We start from the raw sequence: 24,777 nt of genomic DNA, 5'->3' as shown, positions 1-24,777 counted from the left end.
GGTTGATGTTTTCAGCTCTGTTGATTGCAGGTGATTGTTAATCACAGTGTTTTCTGATGCCCATTTGCAGACGGCTTTGTCTCCGAGTCTCTTGGATTGTTTGACAGATGAAGTTTATCTAATCCTGCAAAACATTACACAGTAAGGAAAAACTGAGATTCTCCCATGTTTCATGCATACAGCTATTCAAAAGAACACATACAAACCAAATTCTACTTTGTCATTAAGGGCTTCGCATTTGCTGAAGACCAGAATTGACATTCTAGCTCAGGTAAGAATTACTTCTGGGAAATTCCCTCAGTTGCGTTTTAAGTGAAGAAAGTGGACAAGTGCGGAAGCAAGACAAGCCTAACTTCACACTGCTTAAATCATACACTTTGATGTTAAGAACAGAGGAAGACTTGCAAACCTTTACTCTGTCACCTACAAAGACCGAAATAATTACCTAAAATATTTCCTTTAAACTATAGCATCTTTCCGCAAAGCATCCATTGCTGATCTTAAGATCATTGGTGATGACCACATCACCTCTCTAAACTGTTTATATGTCTAATAATATTTTTAGGCCTATGTTATTACTAATTTGTTTATCTCCATTTCCAGCCATTTGTTCTTATTGCATAGTTCTCTATGAGTGCTAATTAAAGTCTCCCATCCTGTCCAGGCTAGTTAAACTACTCTTTTTTAGGGGGAGGTGGGGAAGGATGGTAAATTTAACTGTATTTTATTCACAAGAGGCATGATGTCAGTCCTTCCTTGCTTGCTTGCTACAGTTTCTCTCTGAGGTCTCTTATGAAGTCTGTAAAATTAAGGATCAAAAAAGGAAAGAGCTTCTTATTCATTTAGTGTAGACCATATCGAACGTCTCACTGAAGTGCCATGATGTACCAAGTTAAACTTCTTGCATCATTGGTATTCGAAAGTTGACTGCACTATTAAAAACCCAACATCTACTCATTATTGTCTGATTTGTAAGTCCAAATACGACATGAGTTCTTTTTGTCACTAGGAATTTACCTTCCGCTAATTAGCTGTGAAGTTCCACCAACCTCTAGTCCTCAGTGTCACAGTTTTCAGCATGGGGGAGAAATGAGCACGTGAATTTTGGTTCTCATTCTTTGAATTCCATGTGACAGTTTTTAACAGACATTGTCTGTTACGCATAGCGTTGAAAGCAAACCCAGTTTGTGCCAGGAACCTGTGCTCTTCAGGATTTATAACTCCCCGCTTGTGTTAAATGCAAGCCTTTTACCCATTACTTCACTTCTCCATTTTGATCACAATATTTACATAAAATCACACAATATGTGAGAGCAAGAGGCCAAAAAAATCCCTAAAAAAATCCTCTAGAATGATGCCATCCAATGACCATTATCCTGCTACACCTGCATTTTGAAGTTTGTTAATCTGCTTTCAACACACATAATGTTTTATTAAACACTGTATGTTTAATACAGTAAAGTGCCATGAATTTTCAAGATAAATCTTTTACACCATTTGCTTTAAGACGGAAACTTTAAAGTTTTACCAGACCTGTGGCTATAAGCCCATGCTGACTGATGTTAATTTATTTCCTTCAGAGCTCTGCAACAGCCATTACATTATACAAAGTAATCCCTTTACAGTTAATACAGTTGCACAAAAAATAGGATTATGCAAGTCAACTGAAAGAGATGAATCAAGGTCTTCTCATAAAATGACCTTTACTAAAAGCTGGGGGATAATGTCAAATACCCCATACTCGGATCATGTGTCTGTCTCAATCAACAATGGAACTTCTCTGAAAATATTTTTAGCATAAAAAAAAAAAATCAATGAACAGATTTACACACCCCTGGCCCACTAATCTGTTCCCCTGGAGCTTCAAAACTCAACATCAAAAATCACAGAATGGCTTGTTTTAATCCTACACTATCAGTCATTTCATATTTCCCTATTTAGGTCTGATTTTAACTCAACTGCCAGCAGCAGAGGTACTCTCTAGGAAGTGCTTGGATTTTGTTTATCAGGGTCACAACTCTGGAAAGCAGTAATCGGTGAAAACTAATGTAAGTACCTTTTAGTACACTACAAACTGAATCTGCAGTTATAAACAAACACTGAAGTTTCACCATCAGTCCTCTCAATTTAAGCAAATACTACTCTAGGGCTCTAAAGAGGCAGGAGCTTCATCAATTAGTAAAGATGTAGTAACACCACAATTACTAATTATGTACATTTTATCCTCTTAGTATCAAATATGTTTCAAGCCTTTCTTCTATGGCCAAGAAACATGAAGGCACAATTTGACCAAAATTTTGGTTGTATCAAGTACAGGTTTTACTCAGCCAGTTTCTAAGATTCTGTATATTCTGTACAAAGATTTTCTGCACATGTAGTGCTCAAAAAAAAGCATCACAACAAAGCAGCTAAGACTTCCACTAAACTATTTTTGGGGAATTAGTAAGTTGCTTTAAACAAAAAAGAAAAAAGCCAACCCACACACAAGTTGACGTTTTATTTTGGAATAATTGCTCAGTAGCAATGAGAATGTTTGTGCTCTCTGAAGGCTGAAAATCTAACTGCAGATCAAGAAGTACACAGACGTATCGCTAAGATCAATGTTGTACCTTAGCTCTTGACTCTTCAAAAAATAACACAAAGCTATGCATTCTCACCTTAACTTATAGAAACTTCCACCAAAAAGATGTTTTCTGTGAGTTGTAACAGAACTGTAACAGTAGCACGTCAAGGCATCAATGCTGGAGAAAGGAAACATTCAAGTACAAACCAAATTTTCAGTGCTCTATTACCTAATGCCTTCAGGAGCTCTTCTCGCACAGCGGAAGTGAACTTTCTGACCAGACATAATGTTGTCATGATAGCAAAGAGCAAGTTGTAAGATAATACAATATAGAAGTTTCCCAGCCAGTTAAACCTTCCGAAGTCTCCAAGCAGATCAAATCTGGTGATTCCTGTTAAAATTGCATTTAAGATTGATGTCAAAATCTTGATTACATCTTTTAAGAAACACAAAAATTTCATTCTATTACTTTTTACACATGGAAGCAAAATTCCTTCAGACAACACGCTATGAAACACATGGTTAAACACACAAGACAATGTTCTCAAGGTCATTTTCCATTCATTGACCACTATAAAACTAAGACACTTATCAAAACGTTTCTTAAGATTCCTAGTAAAACGTTTGAATAATGTGAGTTGAAGTAAATTGTCTATTCTAGAGAAGAATTCTGCTTTTATAATGTCAATAAATATAACTAGAAAAAAATCAGCATTAGTATGAAAACTGAAATATCAGTTTCTACAAAATCCTTATCTGTTCCAGAAAAGGATGAAATGCACTGCGGGCTTTCTTATTAAAAAATACAGGTAGCAAAAAGCCTGTCCACGAGAGGCACATCTTACAGTAAACACTAAGCCTTTGCAAGTGTTTTTTTCAGAGCTACTGCTTTTGAAACCAAAGTTTAAAGACATCTTTCCAACTGCTGTTTTCTCCTCAATCTACCCACCACTGTAGCCACAGAGCATTTGCACAGAAGGAAAAGAGTTTGGCTGAAAGATAGTGCTGACAGGTCTTCTTCACCGTGGACCTCATAACACTGACACTGGGGCTTTGTGCTGATCAAAGGCTAGTCAATCACTGAAGCTAAGGGAGCACAATTTCTCCGAAACATGGAAGTGTCTACAGGCGACAGGGTCCATCCCAGAAGGCAGAAGAGGAAGAACCATACGTTGTGCCTTTGCCAGGTCTACGTCAAGTACTGCACTGAATAAAGGGCAGAATATTGAGATGATACCCAGGTAACAGTTGTCTAGGATTGATGAGCCGTTATATTCCCAAAAAACTTTTGGCACAGATGATGTCATCGCGATGTGCACTCCCACAGTTGAGACCAACAGTGCGAAGGAAGCTTACCTCGCCCCAGAACTAAAACAGCAGCAGAAAACTAGGCAATCAGAAAATAACCCTGGCTCTGAAGTTCCTGAAAGCAAGTTTTCTATCATCTTATTTTGAAAGGGTTTGGGGGCTTTTAAGAACTATGACTTCAACAGTGTTAATAAATGAAGAGAGACAGAATTAAAGGTCAGTTACCTTCCTTTCAAGGGTAAAACTGGCACTTACAAATCTCATCGTACCCTGATACCCAAGACTTACAGCCAGCTACCACAATGTTAAAAGATACACACGCTTCTTGTACTCAGCATCAGTCATTTAAACAAAAAATATGGGAATCAAATTTGGTATCTAAGGAAAACATGCCAAAATGAAGAAAATGAAAAGAAGGAGACATTTCAAAGGATAAAGAAAAAAAAAAATCACTGAAGGTGATCAAAATAGCAAGAGAGGCAGGGAGAAATGTCAAAAAGCACAGAAGGTCTTAGCACAAGAAGAAGAAACTGGCTGACTGAATTAACCGGTAAACGGATGAAGGACAATAAACACAGAGTTGCTTTTGCACTTGAAGGCAAACAGTGTCCTTAACATTTTCAAAGAAGCAGAGTGTTTCAGTCAGACTGTAGAGCTACAGGAAAATTGAGAAAGTCAGGTTTGAACATATAGGCTTCCAGATCTTTAAAGGAAAAGAAGCGAAACAGGTAGAGCACTGGGTAAAGAGTTCCCTGGAAAAGAAATAATACTCTTAACACAAAGAGGTTCAGAAGAATAGCTAGCAATAGAGCAGGCGTTGTAAGGACAAACAAAAATGAAGCCTGTTAGAGTAGGTGGGAAAAATATTGTCCATAAATTACACTCATTTTCCTGTTACAAACAAAAAAAAGTCACTGCTCATCAGAAAAGATCTGACACAGTATCATTTTGTAAAACCATGGGAGAAAACAGTTAAGAAGCTTTTCATGACTTTCTTACAGAAGAATCTACTCAGCCCACAGAGAAAAAAATTCCCCACGACTGAAGTTTTAAAAACTACTCAGTAACTGAACAGAGAGCTACATCTCCAGTGGACACAAATATATATCCAAGAAAGTTGGTGACAATTTACCAAACTATTAAAGAATTATTCAGGTTAAAAACAAATAAATACTGTGTTTTTAGACTGTACATACAAATAAGTTGCAAATCACTATTTACTTAAGCCATAATACTCGAGTAGAATTCTAGGAAAAATTTTGTATATTAGAAAATTCAGTTTTGTTTGCAATTGTTTCTATATTCTTGACTATTGAGTGCCCTGTTCCCAATTTGTTTCTCAGCGGTTAGAAATATAGTGCTGGTGGGAAACATTTTTGAAGAAGGATAACTAAAAGACTGAAAAGTTCTGGAAAAAATGAGTTAACTTATTTTAGTAAAATAACTTATTTTAGTAAAAACTTTCCTGGAGTTCTAAAAGAATGACAGGTTAGAGACATCCATCACCTACATATCTAATGAGAATGCTATGAAACATGTAAAAAAGTCTCCTATTTCCACTTTTAAAACTTGAAAAAGGTCAGTACACGTATTAGATAACTTTTGCTTTTTTACCTTTCCCATAACGATAAATCTAGTCTCTCCTGTATAGTCTAGAAATTCGCTTTTTTAATAAAGTGAGAAGACTATGAATCTGCTTAACATATTTATTTCTTTTCATCTATTCAGTGCCACAGGGCGGCAGCATGTAGTGCAACACATGTTGATATTTTTGCAAAGCACCACATGACTCACTGTACTCTAATACACTCTATTAATCCTGTTTGGACAGCTGTGACTGTGCGTTTGTTAGCTGTGTGTTAATTGTTCCATCTTTTTTCTGCTTTTATTTATCTCTATGGCAAACTATTCAGGAATTTCATTTGTTAGTCTTTTTTTTTTTAAAGTGAGTTTTACCATTAATCTGTTTCCTATGAGACAACAATGCACCCAGCACGCATACTTACTTCCACAGAACCCGTTTATTATCAACTGTTAATCTCCTACATCATTAATAATTTTTTTTTTTTTTTTTAACAAATGATGAATGCAGTAACTTAGTGGACACAATACTAATGTTAAAATTCTATTCTAAAACACTAGTTTTTCAGCATAACATCTCGCTGTAAGTGCTAGAACTGTTTTACTTAGATCTTTATCGTACTGGCTATATTTTAAAAGTGCGCTACTTTAAATACTTGAATTATTCTTTTGCATTTTTGTGAAGTTTTACACATTCTAGAGCTCATGTTTTAAAAATCTAGTATTTTAAGATTCAACCCTCCAAAATGTATTACAGGGTTTTTTTGTTTGTTATAGAAATGATCTAGTAAATCTAATAAAACTCATCATCTGTAGATATACACAGAACGAAAATATACAGTATAGCTTAGCGGAAAAAATTTGATTTGACAGTATTCTGGTTGAAAAGAAAATAATCTACAGAACTATGGGGTACACATTACTGGTCTGTGGGCCTGAGCTTAAACTCCTAAGCTTGTACTTAAGACTCACACAGCCCAAGGCGAAGATTTTTGTTTTGTTCTGTTTAACATTCCCAATGAAATTCACAGTAGCTGCCAGTATTCTGCACTACTTAAATATGTAATAGCCTTGCAATCTAACTTCAGGAATCCAAGTTGAAGGTGACATAGTTAAACAAAGTGAAGATACAAAACATCTTGTCTTTCCAACTGGTTAAAATAGTTTTTCCACTTCAAATGCTACTACCAGTTCCTAACAATAAAATCAGAACTTCTTCAGTTCTACTATGCTGGATTCAAAATTTTTATATTTGAAAACTGAAGTAACAAAGAATGCAAGCAGATTATTTTAGGGAAAATGAAAGTAGCCTGGTATCATTGCTGATAAACTTAATAAATGAAGATTCATTAACTGTTTTTAAAAAGACATTTGCACTCAACATTATCTCAAGTTTTATGCCCGAAATCCCCAAATGTTTTTTTTTCCCCACAAAAACTGAGCACTGTAATTTCACAGTGAACATGAAACTATTTTATACTGCCCTAAACAAGCAGTCTCCATACCTAACCTTCTCACCATCTCCTGTTTTAATAAGTTTAAAATCTGACCTGCCTTTTTAAAAGAATGTATTCTCTAGAAAACGCTTAGCATCTTTTTTTAGAATGTATGCTCAACAGCTCATGTTGATACAGAAAAGGCGACCACACATACATGCTCTTTCTATTGAAAGCAATGGCAAATTAAATACATACCATGAAAGGTACAGCTACAGGCTGTTCTTTTTTCCATTTTTTTTTTAAACTCAATTAAACATCCTTTATTACAATGTTTTATACTTCCATTTCACTTACCCAGTGTTCTTGACATCACTGGCAAGGCAGAGCTCAGCACCAAGATTGAGACACAGTTTCCAATGATCTGTTTGAAAATGACAAACAGCATTTAAATGATAAATGGGATTGCTGAAGGGGGAAAGAAAGAAAGAAAAAAAAAGAAAAACAGCAGTCAAGATGAAAAAGAAGAATTCCTAAAAATTACATTCTTCGAACTGAACCTAAAGCAATTTACAATAACATATTGTTAGTCTGGCTTACTTCTGTTACACTCCTCCATATGGTGTTACACAAGATGAAGATGATCCAAGAGACAAGTTAAAAGAAAAATCAAATACGTAATCAATTGCTTTTAATCAGTGTTATGCACACTTAGATTCAAAATAATTCAAAACTACCATGTTGCAAAGCGTCACCTGTTTACTTAATTCCTGCAAACTTTTAATAAAAGAACCATTCCATGGGCTTAGAATAGATGACTGATACATCAGCTTAAGCTTTGTATGTAACTGCTTGCAGGATTAGCATTATTTAAAAAATTACAACAAAGAGCTTCCTTTCAATTGAATGCCTGTTGACTACTTTAAATAGTATGAAAAAATTCACAGCTGTTAGATTTTACTCTAGTTTTTGTGAAGCCTCTTTAAAGAGTAATTGAAACTTTCTCTCACAAGGGATCACTTTCTTCAGTTCTAATTCTATCAGAATCCAAAAGAAAAAAAAAAAAACAGAAAACTTCTTGAAAGTAGGTAGACATTTGTGCACTCACTATTTATTTATACACTATTCCTGGTGTACTGTAAACAACCAATAGAAAACATTAAGAACATTCCAACTCCCTACTACCTATCTACTATAACCATTTTGTGTTTTTTACCTACTTTCTCACTTCCAACAATTTATGGTAAAAATGTCTTTATCCATTAAATTTAAAAAAAAAAAACAAACATACAAACAAACAATGAAACACACTGAAAAATAATTAAATCCAACATTTGTTCCTTGGTTACTGATTGCCTCCCCTTGTCAGCTGTGGGAATATTTTGCCAAAATCCTAGGCATGTTCCTCCGCATTAGGTAACAGCATTTGTTATTCTGAAGCCAGTGCTAAATTGTAGAAAGTCAAATTAGCCTCAGACTGCAAAATGTTGCTGAATAGACCTCCTCAGTCTTAGTTTAATTATTCAAATTTGAATTGCTTTGTCTGTATTACTTCTAGCAACCAAGTTCTTCAGATTTCAAACAAGCTCCCTGAAGTACAGTTAGCACAATCAAAGTTACTCATTAGCAATACGTTTCCTTTGAAAAAAGTTCTTTCACTAGCTTTTCTATAGCTAGTTAACAAGCTCTGCTATTCCCAGCTTTTTACAAGTGAATGGATGCCATCCAAACTAAACAGAGCACATCCTTTTTCCCACTCATTCAGCATTTTGAAAATCTTCCAGTTTGTGTTTACGCAGCTTACAAACAAATACTGATCACTGCAAATGAGCCATTCAGGGCAATTACTAACTAAAAGAGCCAGTTTGTCTTGGGTGGCAAGAAAGAGAGGAGGGGGTCAACACCATCACAGACTTTACCTTACCTTTGTCATAGTTGTGTCATCCTTCCTGGGAGTGAAATTTTCAAAAAAACGAAGACTGTAGAAGCCGACGACAGAAGATACCATAAGATAGCTGTGAGAATCAAGGAAAAAGGAACCTCCAAGGAATGCAAGATTCACTCAAGTTCTCAGCAGTCTCCTAAAAGTCTTAAGAACCAAGGAAAAAAAAACAAAAACACTTCGAGTGCTTGAGAAGGACTGGCCTATCTCTTTCTTCTTTCCAGGCAAGCGTCTTAGTAAATTACCAGTGTCCCAGAAAACTAGACAGAATACTTGTTAACAGACAGAATTCTTAAAGAAAGGATACAAAATCAAAATGATTTCAAGTGCTGCTCCCACAAAACCAAAGGTGGATAGGGAGGCATTTCCTATTCCAGGCCCCTACAAGGAGAAAAATACTTCGCATAATTTAATAAGATACATGCAACTATTCATAAACTTCTACCAGGACCAAAAAACCTAACATCCTACATGAAATACAGCCTTTTCCCAATTCAGTATTTAAGGGGCATTCTGATGTTCTAACCTACAAGTCTCCCATCCTATGCAATTGCATCAGCTAGCTTTCAAACTTGAGTGAAATGTGAATCATTATACCTTCTGTTTTAGTAATACATTTTAGGCATGCTGCATCTACCCACCATGCTGCATTTTTGACATACTCCATTACTTTGGAAACTAAAATAAGAGGTCTCAAAAGAAGACAGTTCTAGTTGTTCACAATACCACAGGCAGAGTGGCTATCACCACAACACACTAAGCCTTTTATAGCTCTGCAAGCTCATATACAGCTATATGCAGGGGAAAGCATTACCAAGTTAATAAAAAAACCCTCATGATTAAAGACGCTACTACTCGATGTGCTGTTCTTTACTTCCTTGAAGTATTTTTATAATAAAGGAGGAAAAAATGTCATGTTTTCTAAGAGGAACACAAACCAAGACAGGCTTTTCATACTGGTTTTTAACATAGTTTCTTAAATGGAACATTTCTAGTCCGTATAAAAGTAGGAGACGTGAATAAAATGCAAACTCCAGATCACTGATTTACTTTACTGAACCCCTGTATCTTCATAAAGATTCTGGACTAGTTTTATTAAGAACTCACTATAACATGACATGTAATAAATGTTTTATGAAACCTAGAAGTGAAGTCAAGGTTGAGGCTCATTAGTTTCAATGTTATTAAAGTAGAAGTTCTCACTTGCGCTTCTGTAAGGGTTCCAAAGCTTTACTAAAGTTATAAAAAAATCATAAGAGAAGTTTACTTTACCCCTGATCCCTTTGGCATTGCAGTCTCATCAACCAAGAGGTACAGAATGTTGAGAGCAACTAAGAGGACTGAGATGGACTATAAAAAAGTAGAAACAGTCTTGTTATTTAAAAGTATTCCACATTTTAAAAATGTATACATTTATCCTCACCAGATTTCATAATGTTAAGTTCTTTTAAAGTGGTCAAGAAAAGAATATCAAGTTCATTGCTTAAACACACATCACTCAAAAATGTTAAAACTATTCCCCCAAATGACCAAACAATTCTTCATACTTTTTGTTGGGGAAAAAGAAGAAAAGAAAAAAAGAGTAAAAATTCTTACTGTCTCAATCAGTAGCAATATCATAACAGCTGGATAGACTAAATTCCTTTCCCAAGCAGAAGCTTTTTTCCGCCGTTCTGTTCAGAGGAGAAAAACAGAAGCTTAATACAGTAGATCACCTTAGAATAAAACAAGTGAAAATCATTCAGCTATCTATAAGCTCGTTATAACTATAGGTAACAAAAGTAATCTTATCTTGAACCAACACCAACCAGTTTCATAAAAATATCCACCCTGAAGAGCTGTACACAAAGCAATGCCAAAAATACGAAGCCTCTTTAGAGAAAGCTGGGGAGACAGAGAGAAGCAGATTTTTCTTTCTTGTTTATAGGTATGCTTCACCATAACATTTTTTTCCCTGGCATACAGCTGTTCTGCAAAGTTTAAAATATACTGAATTTAAAAATATGCTCTTTACATGTATATTTTAGTACGACCTAAAGGGACAGAAGGGAATTTCAAATATCTAAACAGTATTTTCCTCTTCTATAAGGCAAGAAAGACAAGACTAACTCACTGGGTATCATTAGTATGTCTAAAAAGAAAACCCAACAACTTTTTCTTACCACAGTCGTAGTTTTGCACATAACACACTGATAAATGCAAAATCCTGCAAGCCTTTGAGTAAGTAAGGAGGTTCCTGTTGAGTGGCTGCCATTACCAGAAGTATCACTTTTCAGTTTTAAAAGACACAAACCTGCTAAGAATTATTTTACTGTTCTTAAACACAATTTGACTTTTATAGAAATAATTCAAAAACATAGAGGAAAGTAAGGTCTTGGATTATCCCAAATAATCATAAGCATATCATTATATATGAAAAGACCATGCTATTGAGCTTCATGCAAGGAAGTCAAGAATGTTACAATTTCTCTAAAATTGTGTTAAAAATAAGACCCAAATCAGACCCCCTACTTAAATTTGTTTGTTAGAGGGGCGCAATGGTTCCGTGTACTGTATTTGTAGAAACGATGACAATTTGAAAGGACCGCAAATGCACAAATTTGGTTAAGAACAAACTGGAATCAATCAAATGACTGGTACAAGCTAAACAGCATCTTAAGGTCATTTATTAAACCGCAATCCCACATGGAACAGCAGAAAAAAGTTCATTACCTAGATTCGTTTTCTTGCTTTTCACTTTTTCAAGCTCCCGTTCCAACTCTACTGTCTGGTATTCCACCGTGGAAGATACACCTTTCAAAACAGAAGACAGTATTTTCTTTTGGATGAGACTAACTATAGTACTGTAAGACACACTGTGACAATTCAGATTTAGGAAGCATCACATTTACACTCGTGGCTTTAAACTGCAGGTGTTTCTTTGAGACTCTTCAACTACTTTTCAAAAAGCAGATGCTTAGTCAAGAACCCTCTGATTCTGTCTAAGCAGAAGAGTTCAACACATCAGAGGTTTCACAGTGTGACCTTCTGTGATCCCTGCCTATTCTGTTGACCAGCTGCTGCAAGAACTAAGAGAACAGCTACTGCTGAACTGTCACACAGGTCCAAAAACCAGTTATGGTGTGGCAGCCTGACACAGGACGTCTCAAATGCCTCATTCTTGTATTTCTATATGATTCGTATATCAAGATGTAAAGAATCTCTGGATGCCCTTCAAGGGCATTATTATTTAGCAACTTAAAACAAAGTGGACCTTTGCCTCCAAACTACGTAAGCTGGCGGCCGAACCTCCAGTTTCAGCTTCTGCCCCTCCCTTACTTTCCCCAGTCCTTTTTACTCGGCAAACTCAGTTTCCATACTGCTGACCTGCTTGTTGACATATCTTCTGCTCGTATCAGTTTGCCTGATTTGGTCGGTCTCTGTGCCACAGAGCTCCCTCTGACAACCACAATCAGATCTTCCTCACAACCACCCATGAGACCATATTCTTTCACTTTCCTTTTTACAATTTACAGCATACGCATGTCAGTGTTGTGCAACTCTCTCCTCAAGCTCTCTCCTCTATGCCAGCTGAAAACCGACAACTGTAATGTTAATTCCTCTCTCCCTTGCTAATTTTCTGTCTAAAAGTTGCTCAGCAACTCTTCCTCCTACCCCTACACGGGCTTTAGGAGACCCAGCCCATCTTCCCTCTCCATTCTTTTCCTCTTCAACCTCCCATTCTCTTCCAACCACCCATCTTTTCCAGTGCAAGCACACTGTGGTTTCTCTCCTTGATTCCAGTTGCTCTACTGCACAGTGTTCAAGCAACGATGCAGCTCTGAAATGCTGACTAGAGATCTGCTATTTCAGTTCTGATCCCATAATTTCCACTTTAACTTTTACTCTTTGCAGTCACAAACTGGAAATATTCTTCCTGGGATGAGTTAGAAACACTCTCCACTCATCTTTGCCCCACTTTCATCCCTTTTATTTCTGAATAACCTCAGCCAAAAATAAGTTAAGAGGGCTCATATTTTCCCTGTCTATTCCAGGCCAATCTCACTCTGCAGAAACACTCTGTGGCAGTGACAGTTCAGGGTCTTAATAAACCCTGAGTCCTTTCTGTTATCTTCTTTCTTGATTTACATTGACACCCTTCACCTCTTGGCCATCCCCTACCCTCAGCCTCACCTTTGATTGGGGGCTAACCTGTCATGCACCATGCTCCAGATACTGTTTTTTAAACACTCTCTAATAAAGTTCTATGAGATTAATAGTCTTGTCCAGGCTTTTATCTCATATCTTGATCATTTGCCTAAAAAAACTAAATAGCACTTAGGTTGCTGGTACACTAACACTACTTTATAGTCCAGTCTCATTATTTCTTTATTTTCTGTTGTCTGCTCATCCATCCAGCAATCTCAGTATAAGATAAGAAGGTAAATTTCTCATCCCACCCAGCCCCCACATTCTCCATAATCCAGCACAGTGAGGTCCTACCTGAAAACCAAGATATACAAGCGAATTTCCTGGACTTTTTTTTTTTTTTAAAACTTTTACTCTTTTTATTTCAGAGTATTAATACCGATTTGTTCAATGCAGTCAAATTATCAATGAGGCATCCAACTGTTTCAAAAATTAATTTTTAATGTTTAATTACCTGCTTCTTTCACACACATTTTTGCATATAACACAACCTCTGTGCTATGCCTAAATACTTATCTTTGATATCAGTGATGTAATGTGTATGTGGTAATATTTACAGCGGCTTCAAATATATAAGTATCTCAAATCCCTGGACTAAGCAGTAAGACCTACAAATGCTGTTTTGTAACAACTTCTATTGACTTGAAGTACCTGCAATATGAATGCCAGTTTAATTTCTCAGTGTTTTTTAAATAAGTAATCATAATATGGGGGGGTAGAAAAAGTTCTGTTTTTTAAAAAAAAAACACAAATCTCATTATCATTATAAAAATAAGCTTTTGTGCTGATGCATTCCCTCTGAAAAAGTTTAAAACATGTTTTATGGAATGACTAATTACTATGAGTTGAGAAAAAGGATAGCTACAGAGCTCAGTGGAAAAAGTCTCAAGAACTTTAATGGCAGCAGTTGAAAAAGTAAGAAAACTCAAGTTAGCATCTGACATTTTTTTCTTCTCCATAATTGATTTAGGGGTCTCTGAGGAAAAGCTTTATTCAAGATATATGTTGTTTCCTCCCCTCAATATAGAAATCCAGAGCTCAACACACTGATATTCATGGGAGTCTTTCCGACAAAGTCAGCATGATCACATTAGGTACCCAAGAGGCACTTCAGTAGAAATTCTGAATCATATTTAAGTGCTGTTGTAGTTCCTCCTTAAAAATAGTAGCAAACAACAGGTTGCTATACAAAAGGATATTTTACGAGAGGGGAAGGCAAAGTTTCAGATCAGTCAAAAGAGTATTTGAAAAGGATGCAGCTAAATTCTTAAAAGCTCTATAACATTAGCTTTGTTTCAAACGCACAAAGTTCAATGTCAGCGCTGTCTAGCCAATAAATCAAATTGGTAGACGAGACTTGTTTGGACTAGCAATGAAAAGTTAGAAGGGATTCTCCAAGAAAGCCACAAAGCAGCTCATTTAAGGTCAATTTAACGGTATTATTCTGTTTTTCTTCCAGCCCCGACATAAGATTTCAGTACCTCAAAGGAAATTGTAAGAGTATCTATTTGCATTCCCCCTAGGTGATTGGCAGTTCAACACCAATTAGTTCAAAATTACACTGTTACTAGCGTGCAATAAAAACAACACCTTTCATCTTTCTTACCTATGTAAGGATACCTTCAGAGCCAATAACTTTGATCAAGTAAGTATTTTTGATCCTACCCCACCCGTCTCTTTGGATTCAGGAAAACTAATAGCTGAAGGCAACTTTTTTCTTTTAATATAAAAAAGTCCCAGCTTTATTCTTCGACTGTAGGAGTGATGTGGGTACTGAAATATAATACGCTGGAAACAAACATTTTCCCAAAGCCCAGTATCTCTTCAATAGATAAAAATACTGGGGTAGATAACACGATCAAACTTTCCCCTCCCTCCTCCTCTGATTTTCAGTTATACACTGTAGACATCTGAGAAGGAAGAAAATTAGTTTCCGCAAAGAAGATATGCAGTTTCACAGTTAGATTTATTTTCAAATATGAAGAGCTTTACAGAATGCTCTATCAATTGCATCACCGCCACAACAGTTACATCTATATGAACCAAGAAGGGCACCAGCTCACACAGCTAAACTCTTTTCATCCTCTGAAAACAGAGGCTTTACCCAGCCTATTCAGCGGGAACAGTGATTCATGTTACCCCCTTCCTATGTCCAGGCATTGTCTGAGGAAATATCAATTAGGAGAGGGCAAAGCAGTGCTAGGAGTGTGATAGCAATTATTCCTCTAAGAAAAAAGAAAAATCAGCACTGACAATCACCAAGTATTGCTTGAGCCTGTGCTCTGGTCCTCTGCAGCTTTACTAAAAATTCAACTCTTTGGTTAGACATATAAATGGAGTATATATTTCAGAACACTTTACTGCAAAACTCTCCAGCAGGGTTACTTAAGCACATATATTTCCACTACCACAACTGTGGAGGAGTTGCAATAGCCATGGCACGGGAAGTGCGTAGCCTAACATGTCTGCTCCAATACAGCAACAAAAATACTTACACAATCTGTGTGTTAAGTCACAGATTATGGCCTCTAACATCACAGCACTACATTTATTGATGTAATTAGCACCACACCTCCATTTGTACACATTTTTTAAAAATGCAATAAACATGATAAGCGTGAGTCTTCATAGTTCTGGCAAAAATGGTATGGGTTTTTCTGGTGTAATTTGTACGTATTAGGAAGACTTCTGGCAGAGACGAAGCTTTCCATGCTTGCCACATAAGTGAGAACCGTTCTTAAAATTACTTAAATAATTACTCACAAAAATCTTTCACAGTATATTCTTGTGCATATAACATATTGCCCTCCACCTACATGCTCTATCCAAGTTTAGATTTCTATTTACTTTTCAGCTTAAGTCCATTAATTTTCTCTGTACACCAAACTATGGGTTTTCAAGCATTCCTTCAGATGACGGTGTCAGTACCATTCCCTCAGCAAGTCAAACAGAAGAATTCAGTTCCCTCTCCTGTCAAAGGACATTTAAGCCCCACATCTTTCACCTCTCAAGAGCAGGCTGGTGAGAGCTCTGTGGAACATGGGCGGGCTGCAGTTCCACTTTACGTTGAATCCTAACCGATCCACTGAAAGAGAATCCAGTCTTTCGGCTGGTGGTTAGGGAACCCACCTGCACATGTCCTAAATCCAGATCCAATTAACAGATGCCTACAAACAGACTAGGTCCACCTCACAAGTGATATTACCAAATTGCAATATAAGCAACTGTCAGACTTCTACGCAGAAAAGCAGCAGACAATCATCACCTAAATACTCACATTCTCCACTCGAATAGTGGAAACCACTCTGCACTACTTCTAACAGATACCTGAATAACTATTGGGTCATTTTTCTGTATCGCTTCTCTTGTACATAAGCACGATCACCATGACAACATAAAATATTCAGTAACAAATATTTTACAGTTGCTAACTAACATCAAACACAGAACAATTATAATTACCCCATCACAGCTTCAAAGACATTTACTGCATGCACCTTTTGCGTGTCTGTATGTGTATGCGTATATATACCTGTGTCAGTATAAAAACCTAAGCTTCCAAAACAGCAAAGGTGAACATTACTTTCAAACTGAAACCATGGCTGATTTCAGCACAAAGAAGTCACTACTCCTCCACAAATTTTAAATACCGGAATAAAGATGACGACCATGATCTACTGTTATCAAGGGTACTTTCCCTGACCAAGCAACTTCGAAAGAAGACTTACTGAGACTTGAAAGAAGAAAAGATTGAGATACATGACAGAAGACTGAAGAGTAAGACAGAAAGGCAGGAAATGAGGAAAATTAGGGCTAAAATAAGTCATAAGACAACAGAACAATGGATGTGTCATGACATGAATATTCTTTCGTTTTCCAACCTGAAGCAATTGTACAAATTGTGGATGGATGGCTTATCCATGCAGTTAAAAGCAATTCAGAAAATAATTTGTACAACACAATTTCCAGGTTTATAGAATCGATATATTTTCTATTATTGGTACCTGCCATGCTACAATACTCACTCTCTCAGAAGCCAAAGCTTCATACTGCTTTTGAAATATTTCAAAACAGAAACACCTTATCAAGAAATGCAAAATTGTGCTACTATACAAATGTTTTAGACTTCTTGTATTATTATTCATTGTAATTATTCATTACTAGAATTATTAAAATTATTAAATTCACCAAATAGCTCCTAGAATATAAAGGACTGCTCTGATGTTTAATGAATTATTACTTAAGATTCTAAATAATGAATCGAAACAGAAAAAACCCTCCAAATAAAAAACAAAACTCATAATACAGGAAGTTGAGCCTCTTGCTATTATAAGTTCATTGTTCTTCAGACAAGGCTAAAATACAGTAATTTACTATTATTTTGCAGTAAGGACGGTGGGTCTGGTCAACTACTCAATTTACTTTCTCAGTCTCAGAATATTCACATATTAGAGCTGATGAACATGTTAAAAAACAACACAAAGCAAACCACACACAAGCCAATCTTGAACAACACAGTGAGCAATGAAATGTAAGCCTATATAATGCTTGTTACATACTCAGATGTTGAAATTTTCTATTTTGAGAGAAGAGGCTATGTAACAGTGAGATTAATACTCGTGACCAGAACCACTCTACTCTAAATACTGTATTTAAAGCAGTATCAGAACAAGCATACCATTAAGCCTCCTCTGAATTGCTTCTTCCTCTAACGTGATGATATACATCTGCTCATCTAGGTCTTCAAGGATCTGTATTTGGGAACAGAAACATGAACTGACTGAGTATCAGTCTCACTTGTTTTTCCTGACTGCACTAGTCAGGTTTGTTTTGTTCTAGTAACCTATATTTTAAATATATAGTCTACAACTTTACAATACTGATACAAAGAAGAACTCCATGAAAGATTCCATTCTGTTACAGATCTATTTCTTTACTGTAAGCACTTTCTGTTAAGTTCTCATTTCAGATTGAAGCTCTTGTGTTCAGTTTCCATCTAAAGAGACTTAGGGAACAGGGGAAGGGACAGTACATCTGACCTATATTCAAATCATTCAAATAATTTCTTGAGAAAAAATTAACAACCTATCAACCTTCATACTTAATTTGATTTAAATAAAAATAACTGCAGATTTTGAAAAAGTATATTAAGTGACTTTTCACATAAGCCAATATTTCAAGCAAATACAAATTGCTATTGGAAGCTAAAACCAAATAAATGAAGTCTACCTTACTATTAGCTCCTTTGAATTTAAAGCTTACAAATAGCAAAACACTATATATTTACTTTGTATTTTCAGGGTTGAACTGACTAATGAAAAGGAATGCAAGACTTAAGTGCACCCAAATTTTAGTAAACACAAACTAGGAAACATGACAGCAGAGTCACTAGAGCACTTGCACATGGTACAAACTTCTCCCTTCCCTCACAGCATTCAGTACAAGAACAGTAGAGTGTCTACATATAACAAGTTCTTACAGATGCCAACTACCTACATTTCACCCATCTAAGTGTACCCCCAGGTACCCTTCTTGTCATCCAGCCTTAGTTTGGTCTTGTATCCTTTGCTCCTGAATTCAGAACAAGACCACACTTTTCAGGCATTTGCAAAACAGACAATATAGGCAATACTGGCAATAAATATTAATACTAGTAGCAGTTATATAAATTGGAAAATCAGAGGAAGTCTATACTATTAAAAAAAAAACCCCTTTTTCTGTGGAAAAAACAGGCTTTTGCGCTATCCAAAAAATTTTAAGCAAGTACATAGGTATTGACTATCGAAACTCTGATGAACTGAAGAGAGAATTATGTAGAAGTGCAAGCATTCTAAAAGAAAGTACCCTAATGCCATTCTTCCTTCTAACAGGTAGCACACAAAGACAGATTTGTGTAACACTTACTGTTGGCTTCACCAGCAACTGACCCATTACTGTAAACATCCGTGAAAGTCCCACCGGCGTGCATACTGCAGAGAAAGAAAGATTATGCAAAACAGTGATTTGTAAGCCAAAGACCAATTTTTATTTGGATGTTCAATGTGCTATTCACATATAACCAAGTATGGTTTTGAAGAGAACTACAAGAGCTTCAAACTCCAATACAAACTTTAAAACACACTGCCATCATATGAATTCTGAACAAGACAAGCATCTCTCACCTCCAAGAGCATAACTGAATTTTTTTGTCAACAAGGAACACCATATAATCAGATATCTTAAACTTGCTCAAGTAATTATTTATTCAAAGCACATGGCACCAGAGGCTATGTCTACACTAGTAAGTTCAGCAGTGCCAGGATACATTCCTGGGCATTAAGACTTGATTGTCTACACCAGTAAATTGCTAGAACTATCCCTGGCACGATTTGCCCTGGGCCAGTTAGCACTTTCCCAAACAATTCCCAGGTGCAGTTCTGGAGTTCATGCAGTCCAGGAACCATTCTCATGAGGCAATACATACACAGCCACCTTCTGCAAACTGCAATATCATGGATGGAACAACACTAGTTGGCCACAGCACTGGAGAACACCTCAGGCACATTTAATCTAGCACAGGTGTCGCTGTAATGTCAAGAGATGACGAAGCTGCTTTGCTCTGAAAGTTATACTGCAACTTCAGTTAATAGTAGGCTCAGCTACCAGATTTTAAGCTACTGTTCTATGAAATAACAATTGGCCCTTTGTGATCATAGCCTGTGATGGTTTCCAGGTATGGTGCATCTATGTTTGTTGGGAGAAAGGCTCAAATCATTATAATAGAAAATTATTAGTAAAAATCAACAGTTTAGGGAGAACAGCCTTCAAATACTGAAGTGTGTAGGAGATGGAAGGAATTTGTAGCAGTATGGATGAGGATATACATTTGTAGTTTCCATTACAATACAAGTGTTGTAAAAAAAAAAAGGAGAAGCAGCACGCAAGATTTTATAGTGAGGATTACATTTATTTTTATTAACTAGTGTTTCACTATGACTACTATGTATTACAGGAAAAATACAAGAGTATTCAAAAAGGCTAACTTAAGCTAGTCTTCCTTTACTACAGAGGAAGCCTGCAGGCAAAGGAGAAAAGAGAAAGGAAGCGATGCTCCAAATCACCACTGCAATAAGCCTTACTCATACACTGCTTCAGCAATTAAGCCAGCTGAAGATCTCATGAAGCTCTACCCTGGTATCTACCGCTTTCTCACTGCTGTATGCTGCCCTTTCAGCTACACAGATATAACAGCTTGGAGGGCCTTAAATAACTTCAGTGCTTTGCTTGTATAAATTACAAATAACTCTTCCAAAAATTGGCATTTAATCCCAATTATTTTGGTGAACTGGTTTACAATAGCCCCAGAACACATGCTGTGTTTTCAGCTCTGCTGAAACAAACTGCAAGACAGATGTAGGAAGTTTGTAAGTCAACTCCCCCACTAAAACATTCAGCAACTCTTGTGAATCACACTCTTAAACAGCCTACATGAGACGTTCAGAACCACTTTTTTTTAACTTCCCCCTCTCCCTCCACTAAAGTGGATTTAAAAATCTCCACATACAGAGAACCTAAGAAGACTCACCGAGGTCTCTGTGAGCAACACCTTTCAGAGACAGATCTGCTTAGTTTTAAGGAAGTTATTTAATTTAAGGAAATTATAATTTCAAACTGTCATTCCCTACCCTTTCTCCACAGTGACAGCCCTGTAAGTGTTAGCTGTAAACCCGTGAAGCCTGGAGAACAGGTGAAACCATGATAATCTAGAAAGTGAGATGTTCTGTCCTCTTCTCAGCAATTTTCTAAAAATTATTTGGGGAGGGCGGGCGAGGGGGATGCTGAAATTACAAGTGGGATTTGGAGCGTTCCATCATCTTTCTTATTCCCCTAAATATGGATGACTGAACTCTGGCTAGGACCAGTTGGCATAAGGTTGGGGGTTTTTATTGCATTTGTTTTATATATGATTGTATAACTGACCTCCAGACTAGCCAGATACCAGTTTTGTGATTATGAGAGCTAATTGCACTGTGTTCCAACTCCTGTCTATGCAGGAAGATTTTTCAATTAAAAAAGGAAGAAGGATTGTTTACTGAATATAGGACAAACTAAGTGTTCCAAAATAACTTTCTCTCCATACTACTGACCTCCTGAAGACACTTCATTTAAAAATTGTGCTTTTCTTTGCAGAATGGAGTCCCTATATTTCAAATATCTGCTTTAAAAAGTTAAAAATTGAAATTATTTTGGGCAAGGTGTGAAGTTCCTCAAAATCTGAAAGTGTAAGGTAGCATTTGTTCACAAACTTCAGAACCCAAACCTAACAAGTTTATATCTAAATTTAAACTTAAGAATGAAAAAAAAAACCCAACAAAACAAACCCACCATTTTTCACACTCTTAACTTTAGCAATCTTAATTTTCACAATGAAAAACAGTTTCTTTTAATCTTTGAAAAAAATAAATAAAATCATTCACCTCTTGGTATAATCAGGAGAATACTTACACAGAAGTAACAAGCATCCCATCAGTGATATACAGGAATATAAATACGGGAGGTAGAATTCCCAGAGGTCTGTAAAGAAAGTATTGAGCACAGCCTTAGCTTATTACAAATAGGCTACTTATGTCACAAACACAACTGAATTAACTTCTTTTCTTAAGCATTCAGGATTGAACAATTGTATTTTCAAGTATAAACTAAGAATTAGTCAGTTAATAATCCTGCAGGCAACTAAACCCCCAAGCACTTTAGCTTGGAAAATATCTTCAGCTTTTATCGCTTAAGTCACTTCTTTTCAATATACCGCGTATCCACATGAGCATGGAACTTTTCAGCATGCTAAAAACTGATTTAACAGAAAAAATGGTATTGACTAAATTAATACAGCTTCTTCACAACCTGTGCAATACTCACCTAGCATTTACTAGAAATACATTTAATTGAAAACATCCATTTCCATAATTAAAAAGAAACTAGTGTGGTGTTTTTTTAAATTCCATACCATACAAAGACTCCATACTGGCAGCATCATTGTCTATGAGTGCTGAAGCCACCCATACAATTCCAAGGATAAGCAGCGCAAGAAGAATAAGCATTACAAGGGTTTCCAAAATGCGTGCTCTGATGCCCTGTGGGCAGAAGAGGGGAGAGGGAGGAAAGAACACAGCCAAGAACTTTGAATCGGATATTTTCAAACATAAGAAATACAAATAAATAGCAGTTCCTTCTTAAATACATAGGCACATTTTATCATGTAGACAAAAGCATAACACGTAATGCACATTTAAAAGGCAATGCATAAAAAAAGGAAGTACTTATGGCTTTATAGTGCCCAGATTGCGTTTTTCCCCTTAAAAACCACAGAAGAATGTTTTAAATTGCGTACGCCTTACAGTTCTCATTAATCTCATTATTCCATAAAGTATTCTTTATACCATATGATTTTGCTCAAGCATTTTTAAAAGATGGATTACTTTTCTAATACTTTCAGCAAAGAAAGTGGATTAGCAAATTTTTATCTATGATTCCAATCAAGGGAATGGAAAGACAATTATGGCAAACAGCCAAATGGCCCAGCAAGCATTAAACCCCGCGCAGGTACAACGCACCAATTTAGTTAAAATACATTCTTAAACTGCAATTCCTTCTGCACCATTCCTCACAGTCTTCAGAGCCCTCAAGCGTACAGTCGGAGTACTGCTCGGTCTTAGTCTGCCCACACGCTGCTGCTGCCGCCGCATGCATTACCTCCCATCTTTGCATGCTCCGCGCTGAGTGAAACACGTACGTCTCGCTTACAACATACACAAACCGCAGGTCTACAGGGTTATATCACAGCATTTGCTCTTAAGTCTAAAAATATAACACCACTCTAATAGTTGAGTGATAGATTTGCAAATGTAAATATACAAAATAATATACAAAACCATATTTAGGTGTTTTTTTACCACTGTTTGTAACACTAATTTTAATAATTTCAAGCAATAAAGCTATTGGGACACTTTCTTCAGACATCCTTGCCATTAAGGGACCATCAGATTGCTGTTCACATAACAATTTTACTTTTATTTTTCTTCCCTTGCCAGTATACATCTCCACAAGCAAACCCAATCTCTTGTTTCTCACATAGGTTCACCCCAACTTGGGCATATTCCACTGAAAGGTCTACTTTATAGTTAAAAGCAGAAAGTTTGCTTTACTTTATTGTTTGTCTACTTTTATTACCTCTTCCCTCACTGCTTAACACAAGAGGGTAACCTTTACATGGCATTTACCCTAAAAATTATGCTCCCTGCATAACCACTACATCCAGCCATGAATGAGGACCTCAGGCATCCTAATCATGAGTATTGATCTCTTCTAGCGCACCAATTCCTCTCCGCCATCAGCCGTCTGCAGAACAGCTAAGGTAGCATGAAGGAAAAACCAGACAAAAAGAGACCTTCACAAAATTCCCCTTAAGGCTTAAGGGGGCAGATTAAGTCCAACTCCATAAAGGATGTCAAAGAGCAAATTTCAAATTAAAGGTAGTATGGATAGGATATGGATTTACTCCTATAATGTATTATGTGTATAATAAAAGTGGCTTTGAGGTTGTTAAGTTATTAAAACGTTATTTTTGTAGTGCTCAGAAACTAGCTTTCAGTCTTCTATGAGTTATTTTGAAAGTGAGCATCTAAGCCAAATATACGTACTTGAAGATTGAATAGCCACATGTTTAATATTAAGTTTTGAACTCTAGCAGTAAGTTACCAGGAACCTAACAGATTACAGTCTAAATACTGAGCATTGATATAGAGCCTTCACTTTACAACAGAAGAAAGTCACAGGATTAGAAGAAAACCCAAAACATTCAAGGATGCATGCACAAAGATCTGCTTCAAGCTTTCCAAAAACCTTGAAGACTCCTTCCTCTCCTTGGAAGAGGAAAATACAAAGCTACCTTCTGGGTTTCTGAAAGCTTTAGCCACAGAAAGTGGATTCCTTACTTCCCTACTGAGACACATGCACAAATCTCAGCCTCTCTGACTTCAAGTTTCACAGCAACAGATTCTTCTGGACAAACCTGGAAAATATTTCATTTTACATGGCAACCCAAACACCAAATCCTCCTCCCTTGGATGGAGTAGCACAATTGTCAAAACAGATAAACAAGAAACACACTGTGATGGAGATGGTCAACTGTAAATAACATTTTTTCATATTTACTGTAAGTGTTCTCTGAAGACAGGTAAGATTAGGACAATACAAAAACACTCTCTCAAAAAAAAAAAAAAAGAGATGACCACAGCAAGTACTTGGAGGTAACCATTGCTATTGGCCAAAAGTACCGTTGGCACAAACTCTAGAAAAAGCCTGTTAGCTGCCTAATGAGCCTTCCCCATTTTTTGGTTTCCAGTCTAGTTTGAATAATCTTTGATTCTCAGAAAGTTGGATCAATCTCCTTCTGTTCTCACTACTTACACTTATCTCCACACCTATCTGATACATCACCGATACTAGTCTCATGTACGTATTGAAAAGCAGGGCTGACAGTTCACTCCAAGGGCAGAACAATTTTTATATTACACAGCACACACACAATAGGATTCACACACTGATGATCATTTAAAAATAGTAAAATAGTAACATTTTTAAGAACTTCAGTGAAGTGACTAGATAGAAATATTCTGTCATAGGCACTAATGAATACCTGGTAACAGTCCAGGATTAAAAAAAAAAAAAGATGCTTAAAGCATGTAGGTAAATACTTAAATTTCAATTAGGCATCCTTAAAA

The 24,777-nt window shown here is 36.4% G+C and overlaps 1 protein-coding gene across 1 annotated transcript in view; it reads right to left on the bottom strand.

Moving 5' to 3' along the window:
- The window catches only part of LMBR1 (limb development membrane protein 1), a 55,984-nt gene continuing 31,207 nt past the window's right edge, over positions 1-24,777 (bottom strand). The window contains exons 6-17 of the mRNA XM_009322500.1: positions 22,002-22,128; positions 21,503-21,571; positions 18,923-18,987; positions 17,697-17,769; positions 11,543-11,623; positions 10,427-10,503; positions 10,103-10,180; positions 9,138-9,211; positions 8,813-8,903; positions 7,246-7,312; positions 2,793-2,954; positions 1-124 (exon numbers count right to left, since the gene is read on the bottom strand). Coding sequence (XP_009320775.1) covers positions 42-124; positions 2,793-2,954; positions 7,246-7,312; positions 8,813-8,903; positions 9,138-9,211; positions 10,103-10,180; positions 10,427-10,503; positions 11,543-11,623; positions 17,697-17,769; positions 18,923-18,987; positions 21,503-21,571; positions 22,002-22,128 — 1,047 coding nt within the window. The 3' untranslated portion in view covers positions 1-41. The remainder of the gene's footprint in view (positions 125-2,792; positions 2,955-7,245; positions 7,313-8,812; positions 8,904-9,137; positions 9,212-10,102; positions 10,181-10,426; positions 10,504-11,542; positions 11,624-17,696; positions 17,770-18,922; positions 18,988-21,502; positions 21,572-22,001; positions 22,129-24,777) is intronic.

The sequence above is a fragment of the Pygoscelis adeliae genome, unplaced genomic scaffold (assembly GCF_000699105.1).
Source record: "Pygoscelis adeliae isolate BGI_AS28 unplaced genomic scaffold, ASM69910v1 Scaffold123, whole genome shotgun sequence".
Taxonomy (NCBI): Eukaryota; Metazoa; Chordata; class Aves; order Sphenisciformes; family Spheniscidae; genus Pygoscelis; species Pygoscelis adeliae.
This window is presented reverse-complemented; position numbering and strand designations above follow the sequence as displayed.